At 46.6% G+C, this 10,000-nt stretch overlaps 1 protein-coding gene across 1 annotated transcript in view; it reads left to right on the top strand.

Moving 5' to 3' along the window:
- cbfa2t3 (CBFA2/RUNX1 partner transcriptional co-repressor 3) overlaps positions 1–10,000 on the top strand; it is a 54,930-nt gene that overhangs the window by 27,395 nt on the left and 17,535 nt on the right. The window contains 3 exon segments of the mRNA XM_083759841.1: positions 5,838–5,993; positions 8,951–9,192; positions 9,588–9,677. Of these exon segments, the coding sequence (XP_083615967.1) occupies positions 5,838–5,993; positions 8,951–9,192; positions 9,588–9,677 (488 nt within the window).

Genomic DNA, 10,000 nt, shown 5'->3' with positions numbered 1-10,000 from the left:
GTCAGTCAGTCAGCCAGCCATCCAGTCAGCCATCCAGCCAGTCAGTCAGTCAGTCAGTCAGTCAGTCAGCCATCCAGCCAGTCAGCCATCCGGCCAGTCAGCCATCCAGTCAGCCAGCCAGTCAGTCAGCCAGTCAGCCATCCATCCAGTCATCCAGTCATTACAGTGCCCTGGTGTCCGTGTCCAGAGGGAAAGGAGCAGACATCCTGAACAGAGCTTGTATTGATCACAGAGTCGGGGTCCTTTCAGAAAGGCAGATAAAGGCCTGTGGAGGAAATGGAACAATTAGTACACACCAGTATAGACTCGGCTCAGCACCGTCCACCCCTCTGGACCTCACCGCTGAGTCTTCCCCTCCTACCCCCGAAGCCTAGCCCGCACAGGAAAACACAGAGTATTAGTTTAATTCTGAGCGGGTCCATTTTACCACGGGGTTAAATGATGCGTGTCTCTCTGTATCCTCTGAATCTTCTTGGCATGAGGGGTTTGTCCTTCAGCACAAAGCACAACGGGAGCACAGATGGGGTTGCAGACCCAGTAGATGTCCTAATGTATTAAAAGTCAGATCCAGAGCTTGTTTTGTGTGTGTGTGTGTGTGTGTGTGTGTTGTGTGTGTGTGTGTGCCCTGTCCTTTAGCTGGTCAGATTAAACAGCTGTCTATAATCCCACGGTGCATGCAGTGCAGTCAGACCCCATTTCTCCTCTCCTCTCCTTAATTCTCTTATCCTCTCTCAACTGTAGTGTTTTTTGTCTGTTGTTTTTTACACTTTTGCTGTTGCTATGTGTATTTATTCTCAGAGTTTGACAGCTATAGTCTATTATTAGAGTGAGAACATTGTATTTGAATGTTACCTTCTATTCCAGGTAATTGCTATGCTAATATATAGAAAGGTTGACTGTGTGGGATTTGGCTCCATGGGAGCTGCTGAGAATGCACGACAGAGCTAACTATATTTGTAGGGCTGCTTCTATCGATTATGTTCGTAGCAATTATTCTGTCGATACATTTTTCAATTAATCAAATAATTGACAAGCCGGCCTTAGCTGAGTGAGAGAATGGTTGCTGGTTCACCCCAGGCTTGCCCAGTGTACATGTTGACTACCTGAGCAATGAGCAGCCATCAGCTGGGTGAAGCTGAATCTGAATCCCCCCCCCCCCCCCCAGTATCTGTAAAGGTCTACCTTTGAAAATATGGAGAATTTATTAGAAGAAAATGTAACTTGTACAATATATTTTGGATATGACGATTGGTTCATGATGTATTTATACATTTATTGTAAACCAGGGGTATTCCACATTTACCCGTAGACCCTTAGCTGATAGAGAGACGAAGCTGGGACACCCACTACATTATACTACAACTTGACATCTAGATCACCTTATTTAAACGGATCCTCTCGTCTCATCAGTGTCTGTTCAGTGTTCACCATTCATTCACCACCGAGATTTGAGACTAGCTTGGAAATAACAAGCAGGTTTGTCTTTTAATGTGTTGTCTCCAAGTGGTGCTGCAGCTTCGTATAGTTGTTCGACAGCAATATGAATCAGTTTGTTTACACCTAATCGTTGCTAATAATATGTTGGATTTATGTTAACATGTATTGGATTGTTTTTAGGAAGACCCCTGCTGCAAACCATAAAACAAATGGTCTACACATATTAAATTAATTAACATAACATTTGTCCGAGGAGGACCATCAGTGCAGTGCCAGAGCTGTTGAGTGTGTACTACAGTGTGTGTGTGTGTGTGTGTGTGTGTGTGTGTGTGTGTGTGTGTGTGTGTGTGTGTGTGTGGGGGGTCTATGGAAGCTATTTATACCACCTGGCCCAGGCTGCCTCTACAACCTTGTTGTGTGTTTATGTTTGGAGTGTCTGGCATTGGGGTGGGGGGGGGCTCCCCTCCTGTTCTTGAGGATCACTGTGTCAATGAAGTTCGTGCGGCTTACTCCAGTAGAGCCCGTAGGCTGACTCCAGTAGAGCCCGTAGGCTGACTCCAGTAGAGCTGACTCCAGTAGAGCCCGTAGGCTGACTCCAGTAGAGCTGACTCCAGTAGAGCCCGTAGGCTGACTCCAGTAGAGCCCGTAGGCTGACTCCAGTAGAGCCCGTAGGCTGACTCCAGTAGAGCTGACTCCAGTAGAGCTGACTCCAGTAGAGCTGACTCCAGTAGAGCTGACTCCAGTAGAGCCCGTAGGCTGACTCCAGTAGAGCTGACTCCAGTAGAGCCCGTAGGCTGACTCCAGTAGAGCCCGTAGGCTGACTCCAGTAGAGCCCGTAGCTGACTCCAGTAGAGCTGACTCCAGTAGAGCTGACTCCAGTAGAGCTGACTCCAGTAGAGCTGACTCCAGTAGAGCTGACTCCAGTAGAGCCCGTAGGCTGACTCCAGTAGAGCTGACTCCAGTAGAGCCCGTAGGCTGACTCCAGTAGAGCTGACTCCAGTAGAGCCCGTAGGCTGACTCCAGTAGAGCCCCGTAGGCTGACTCCAGTAGAGCCCGTAGGCTGACTCCAGTAGAGCTGACTCCAGTAGAGCTGACTCCAGTAGAGCTGACTCCAGTAGAGCCCGTAGGCTGACTCCAGTAGAGCTGACTCCAGTAGAGCCCGTAGGCTGACTCCAGTAGAGACCGACCCTGGTGACCCATGGCATATGTTTGGGTCCGATATTTTGTCAAAAAGTGCAAAATGTTCTAATCAATTTGAAAAACGTTCTATTTGAGGATATTTGACTAGTTACTAGAATTCATTATATTTAACCACTTAAAGGACAACTTTAGTTTTTTTCAACCTTGGTTCATGTTTTAGGTTGTTATTAGAGAAAGTAAAAGGTTGATTTGCTGCTTTCTTTCGTTTTAGGGTTTTAGCGGTTTTTGACAGGGGGGGCGGGGGCATTCTAGCATGGGGCTAAATATGTATTTTTTTCCAAGATTTTATAGCGATTTATTTTTATTATTTACTAAACTCTAAGAAATTACATCCGACCACAAAAGATCACAGGATCTACTGAATGTGTCAAACTGACATATTGAGCCTATGACACACAGTGCATGTGGCTTCCCCCCAGTAGGCTACCTTCACATCCAGTTGATCCTGTGATCTTCTGTGGCCAGATGTAATTTCTTGGGGTTTAGTAGGACTATAGTAAATAATAAAAAAATAAATCGCCATAATATTTTGTAAAGAAATACATATTTAGCCCCATGCTCGAATGCCCCCGCCCCCCTGTCAAAAACCGCTAAAATCCCTAAAACCAAAGAAAGCAGCAAATGAAGAAAGATTAACACTCATCTTTTACTTTCTCTAATAACAACCTAAAACATGAACCATGGTTGAAAAAAAAACTAAAGTTGTCCTTTAAGCCCTATTGTCCAGTTAAGTCATTGTTAATTTAACGCACTCTGAGATTGTAACAAAATGGGCCATTTGATTAAATGTGTACACTACATTCTACTCTCAGAGTTACATAGGCCTTGTTGTTCCATTTGTACATTACAAATGGATACATTAACACTGTGTAGCACTCTTTAAATACAGACAGCAGCTGTCTGTATTTAAGTCTCTCTCAGAACTTGGGCCAATTGAGCTTCCAGCTCTGTTGAGGAGAATATTGGACTCACAGTCCATATCGATCGGTGCATGGAAGTTTAAATTAGAAGCAGGTTTTTCAGAAAATCACCTTAGTGAGTTATTTTATGCACTATAATACATTTAGTTTTTAGTCAGAAAGATCTTTCTGAGAATAAAGAGTTTATTCCATCGCACGCTCACGAGTAGACTGGCCAGGGTATTTTAAATTTTACCTTTGAAAGCAATCATAGACTTCCGTTGTAAGCAAAGAATGTTCATATCATTGTCTCCACCAGTACAGGCCGAAGGCATGGGGAGAGTATGTTTTGCACTCCGTCCGTCCGTCTGTGGACAGCTAATCAACGGTGTGTTGGCCTTGATCGCAGCCAAACTCTGCACACACACTCCCTGGATGCCAGAGATGAACCTCTGCCCCAAAGTTTTCACATTGGCCTGTTATAGCGCCACCAGGACCTATAGTTCCAAACACTACAACTGTGTAGCTCTTGAACCCTCTTAGGTGCACGCTCCGTAGATGAACCATGTGAACTGAACGTGCCACGTCGAGGACAAAGAGTGGCATAACTGTCTATGCAACGGGTCTTACCAATGCAGGCACTGGAGGTTAAAGAACCACATTAAATAGACTACAGCTCTTGCATGTAATGTATAAGGTTAGAGGGGAAAGGGTTTTCAAGGATGGGGTTTGGGGCACTTCCCAACATAGCCAGGGACAGTGCGGTTCCCTGTGAAAGCAGGTCGGTGGCTGATCCGTCTCCCTCCTCTCCTGATCACTAACAGCTGATAGACGAGAGAGAGCGAGAGAGAGAGAGAGAGAGAGAGAGAGAGATAGAGAGAGAGAGAGAGAGAGAGAGAGAGAGAGAGAGAGCAAGCAGCTGATGGAGTTATTGAATGGTCCTGACGCCTAGTAGAAAGCCTTTCCTAGTATAGTCTCTGTCCTGCTGTAGGACAGGGGCCCCTGTATGCATTTAAAACATGCATATTGTATTAGCTTCAAATGTGTCCAATGCACACGCACACAGAATACAATGGGGTGTAATATACATGCACACTCAGAAATACACACCTTTGTACTGCTGCTGCATAAACATTTCTTGCACTCACGAATTACACTGTTACTACTACTACACATCACAAATCTCAAAATACATACTTACTTACTACTCTTCTGAGTATACTACTGTATGCCACTCATTTATGCAGTGTGTGCCTGCTAGTATAGCCATTGTGTGAGCCACAGTTTCACAAATTGATTGATTGAATTAATTTAACTTTTATTCGAGTTGACTACGGATTTCTTTAGTCAAGCCTCGAGAGCGGCTCTAGGATCTATACAGGTGAAGTACATGTGTGTGCGTGGCCCTCTCCAGCTACTGTGTGTCTGCGTGCTGCATGGGGATGACAGTTCTGGTTCACCTATATGTATAAATGGGTCGACAGTCCTTGTTGTGCACTCCTGAGTCGTCCTGACGGTCACACAGCTGTCCCATGCAGGCTGCCGTTCTCTCTCCCTGTCCTGTCCTGTCCTGTCCTGTCCCAGGCTGGCCTTGCCTTGTTTGGTCCTGGCCAGGATGTCTGGCAGAGCACACAGTGGAGCCTGTAGCGCGCTGCACAGGGCCTGCTGAGAGACCGTCCTGCATGCGCGGTGATGGACGGCAGCAGATCCAGCTACACTTGTCACTGACTGTCAAGCCGGCTGTCTTAACAGGGGGACGAGAGGGGACAGGCGGGGAGGAGGGCTGCGGAGGGGATAGAGATAGAGGGGCCCTCTGATTGGGATGTCAGAGCTGCACGGCGGTGTGTGTGTGTGTGTGAGAGAGAGAGAGAGAGAGAGAGAGAGAGAAGGGGGAGATGGGGAGTTGGAAGGGATGGGGATTGGGGGTGAGGGGGGGGGGTCGGCAGCAGCTGAGAGGATGAGCAGGTGGTTCTGTATGTTTCCCAAGTCCCTGAATCTCCAGCCAAGAGAGACGCGATGCAAGTTTGCATTTGTTTTTCAGTGCGCTACGCTACGCCACTACACCGCTACGCATTGATTTGCTTTGGAAATGTCCTTTTTCATTCTTTCTTTCTCACCAAAAGTTCTGGTTTGAGGGAGATATCTGCTCTGTGGTTCTCCTGTGAAAACCTCTGCCAGCTGTACCACACATGCTCACACAACAATAGGTTTGTGTTTGAATAACTTAATACCATCTTAAGGTTTAAAACAATATTCTTTCCCTCTCTTCACCTCGACCCCCTTCTCCCCATCACCCTGCAGGTAGCAGAGTGCAGAAGGTCGGAACAATGCCAGATTCACCTGCGGATGTGAAAACCCAGCCCAGGTCCACCCCACCTACCATGCCTCCTCCACCACCGGCCGTCAGCCAGGCAGCCAATCGCAACGCTTCATTCACCCCCACCACAAGCAAATCAAGTGAGGACATGTTTGTTATACACATTCAAGTTTCAAGATTCAAGACACCTTAAATGCCAAAATTACTACTCTGAAGTCTACACTACATGAGTTTGGGCGGCCACATTTGGACAAAAAGCAGCAGTAGAATATACTGTATAATCATACATACTCGCAGACCATCGGATCATACATTTGCCATCATGGCCAAGTGTTATTTTTGGTGTGGTGTCAGATATCTTTAGATTGTTCCCCAGACAGAGCATATAGGCATGGGTTTACCTTCATGATACACTTTACCTCAGAAAAGCTTCAATGCCCAATGCACGTACGTATGTGTGTACAGTGTACACATCCTGCTTTTAAATAGCCCCTCTTGTCATAATAACGGCCTTGTACAAACAGCCTAAACGTCTGTATGTGGAATAATCATATAGTATAGCTACTGTTAATTTATGCTGTGTTGTCTATCGGCAATGTTGGCTATGATGAAGTATGCCATTTCAGTCAACTGTCGATCTTAGTGCAACTGTCATGACATGAACACCTTATATGCTTGTATGTGCGGTGGGGGATTCGAAGCATGCACAGTAAGATTCTGTGTTAATTTTACTCTGAGAGTGTGTAGCTGTTCCCTGTGTCAGTTGACAACACTTGACACAATGACGTGTGTGTGTGTGTGTGTGTGTGTGTGTGTGTGTGTGTGTGTGTGTGTGTGTGTGTGTGTGTGTGTGTGTGTGTGTGTGTGTGTGTGTGTGTGTGTGTGTGTGTGTGTGTGTGTGTCTGCGCGTCCGTGCGTCCGTGCGTGCGTGCGTGTGTCTGGCTTTGGGCATGCAGAATGCCCTTGCTAATGGGACATGTGTCTTTGAGCACATGTGTGTGAGTGTGGCTCGGGTATTGTGTGTGTGTGTGTGTGTGTGTGTGTGTGTGTGCGTGTTGTTTACCAGCTGGTATTGAGACAGTGCTAGTGGGGACATCAGCCACGGTGGCGGTGGTTTGTAGTCTACTTTCTTCCCTATATAGCAATGACACTCCATGTTGTTTCACCTGTTGTGGCGGCCGGTCACCAGTGTAACTCTCTCCTCACCTCCCTCTCCCTCTCCCTCTCTCTCTCTCTCTCTCTCTCTCTCTCTCTAAAACCAGAACACAAGTGCTGCCCCCCCCCCCCCCCCCCCTCAGAATCGCATGGGTTAGTCCATATGTGTTGAGACCTCCAGCCAACAGATTAGAGTGACATGCAAGTCTTAGCCACTTGAACCCTAGCGTCCCTATTCTGGGGGGCGAACGTTTGGCACAAAATTGCAGATCTACAAGCTTAGACAGTGTCGCAAGATCAGCTATTTTCAGAAGACATTTGGTGTAGACTAGAGGATCTGGTATGGAGCCCTAGGTTGACTCCAGTTAACCACAGCGTTTTAAGTGGTTAGTTAACTACTGGGCCTGGACTCTGAAATAAGCATTCTGTAATGTGTTGTGTTCAAAGATGAGCACATTGTAGTCCAAAGTGATTTATAGGCCTGTTGCTTTATGTTTGACCACAGAACATTCCTTCCATTGCTATTATGGTTATGATACAGTGGAGAATCAATACAGTGCATGCAAGAAGCATGTATGTAGGAGACATAATCACAAAAGTTCTTAACTGTGTAGGAAACTTAAGTGGGGGTACCTGACAGTACTAAGCACGAGGACCAGGTTCGAATGTGACCCTGCCTTGACCCATTTGCTTTTCCAGCCTGTATTGATACAGCCAGGAAATGGGGAGAGAGAGACGGGGAGTGACACGCAGCAAAGAATCGGGACTCGAACCCAGGACACGCTGTCAAGCTACAATGGATAGGAGCCTAGGTGACCGGACCGCTAGGCCAGCGGTCCGGGTCTTATCAAGGCCCGCTAGGCCAGTGGCCACCTGGCCTGACCCCCGTCTTATCTTGCATGTTTATCCTCTCTCTCTCTACACGCCCCTGTCGGAAGAAAGCATGAAAAAATATTATCTTAAGAGAAAGAAAGAAAGAAAACATAGGAATTAGGAAAGCGTTTGATACCTAAATCACGTTTCAGAGTCCTTGCGGTACTGTCACATTGAACTTGCACATATTTTGTTTCATCATGCGGGTATATCTTGAATATCTATATCTTGAATATGAGAAAAACGGTAGGAAGAGTCTACACACATCGTCGTCGATGAGTTTAGGTGAATAATTATATACTGTGTGTGTGTGTGTGTGTGTGTGTGTGTGTGTGTGTGTGTGTGTGTGTGTGTGTGTGTGTGTGTGTGTGTGTGTGTGTGTGTGTGTGTGTGTGTGTGTGTGTGCGCTCGCGCGCGCACGCTTGCGGACTGTTCTGAAAGCCAAAGCTGCAAATCTACTTTCAGCTGGTGGACATGTGCAGGGCCACATTTAGCAACACACCTGCTATTGGAATAAAAGTAACACAGACCACAGGTCTATTTTTGGCAGGTCTTTAACAAGTTCCTGTTATAGTTGTATCCTAGTGAGAGAGAGAGAGAGAGAGAGAGAGAGAGGGAGAGAGGGAGAGAGGCGCGTGGAATAGATTGATGAGACTAGTTGGCATAGTGGTGGTGGTGGGAGTCAAATTGTCCCACTTGTGAGACAGCTGAAGTTATACCACACACGTGCACACGCGCACACACACACACGCACCCACACACACACACACACACACACACACACACACACACACATGCACACACACATGCAGTGCACGCACACACTCGCACATGCAGTGCACGCACACACTCCCTTTCATTGTATAAAAGACCACGGTGAACTGCGGAAATGAACAGGAGTTTGTTGAAACTCAACCACACACACACACACACACACACATTGAATATATACTGTACTACGCAGTAAATTCCTGAGTGATAATTAAATTAAGGTGCAGTTTATAACACAAACAAATGCCTTCCCTCCATCTGTGTGTGTGTGTGTGTGTGTGTGTGTGTGCGTGCGCAGTGTTGAACGGCAGCAGTCACTCTCCCACGTCGCTGAACGGCGCTCCCTCCACCCCTAACGGATTCAGTAACGGCCCCGCCATGTCCTCCACGGCCTCGCTGTCCAATCAGCAGCTGCCTCCGGCCTGCGGCGCCCGCCAGCTGTGCAAGCTGAAGCGCTTCCTCACCACGCTGCAGCAGTTCGGCAACGACATCTCGCCCGAGATCGGAGAGAGGGTCCGCAGCCTTGTGTTGGGGCTGGTGGTGAGTGACTGTGTATTAATAACCAGTGGTGGACGGTAACAAAGCACTTTGTATTCCTTTTTTTGTTGGATACTTTTACTCCATTACATTTCAAAGACACATATTGTACTTCTGATTGCACTATACGACTGTAAGGGAAAGAAGTCGTGACACATTGTGAGCTTGTAGATCTCTTATTTTCTCCATTTTCGAGGGGCGCTAGCCCCTATACAGGTTTAATGTTTGTTTTTAGTTAAAAAAAATGGGTTTAATGTTTGTTTTTAGTTCAATGTTTGTTTTAAAAACGCCATTGACAATGAAGGGAAAATGATAACGATCATGATCAAGTCTTTGGTTCTTCAAGTGCATTCATTTATGATCTCATGTCCTTTGTCCTCTTCCTCCACTGTGGACAGAACTCCACTCTCACCATCGAGGAGTTTCACTCTAAGCTGCAGGAGGCCACCAACTTCCCTCTGAGACCTTTCGTCATTCCCTTCCTCAAGGTGAGTGCACGCCTGTCGCATCCGACTCAACGTGAATATGAGCCTGATGCAGTGCTGGTCCTAGTATACTAAGCACTGTACTTATAAGTAACATTTTGTGGTACTTGTACTTTACTTGAGTATTTACTTTTTGTTGCTCCTTTATACTTCTACTTTCCGGCCTGATGTCTCTGCCATGCAGTAGCCTCCTCCAGACAGTCACACAGCTTAGCACTTCAATCAATATGGCCTGTGTTTAGAACTCGTTAAAACACACACACACACACACACACACACACACACACACACACACACACACACACACACACACACACACACACACA

The sequence above is a fragment of the Protomyctophum parallelum genome (assembly GCF_964188405.1).
Source record: "Protomyctophum parallelum genome assembly, chromosome: 2".
In the NCBI taxonomy this organism is placed as follows: domain Eukaryota; kingdom Metazoa; phylum Chordata; class Actinopteri; order Myctophiformes; family Myctophidae; genus Protomyctophum; species Protomyctophum parallelum.
The sequence above is the reverse complement of the archived record's forward strand: the minus strand, read 5'-3'. Positions and strand labels throughout refer to the sequence as shown.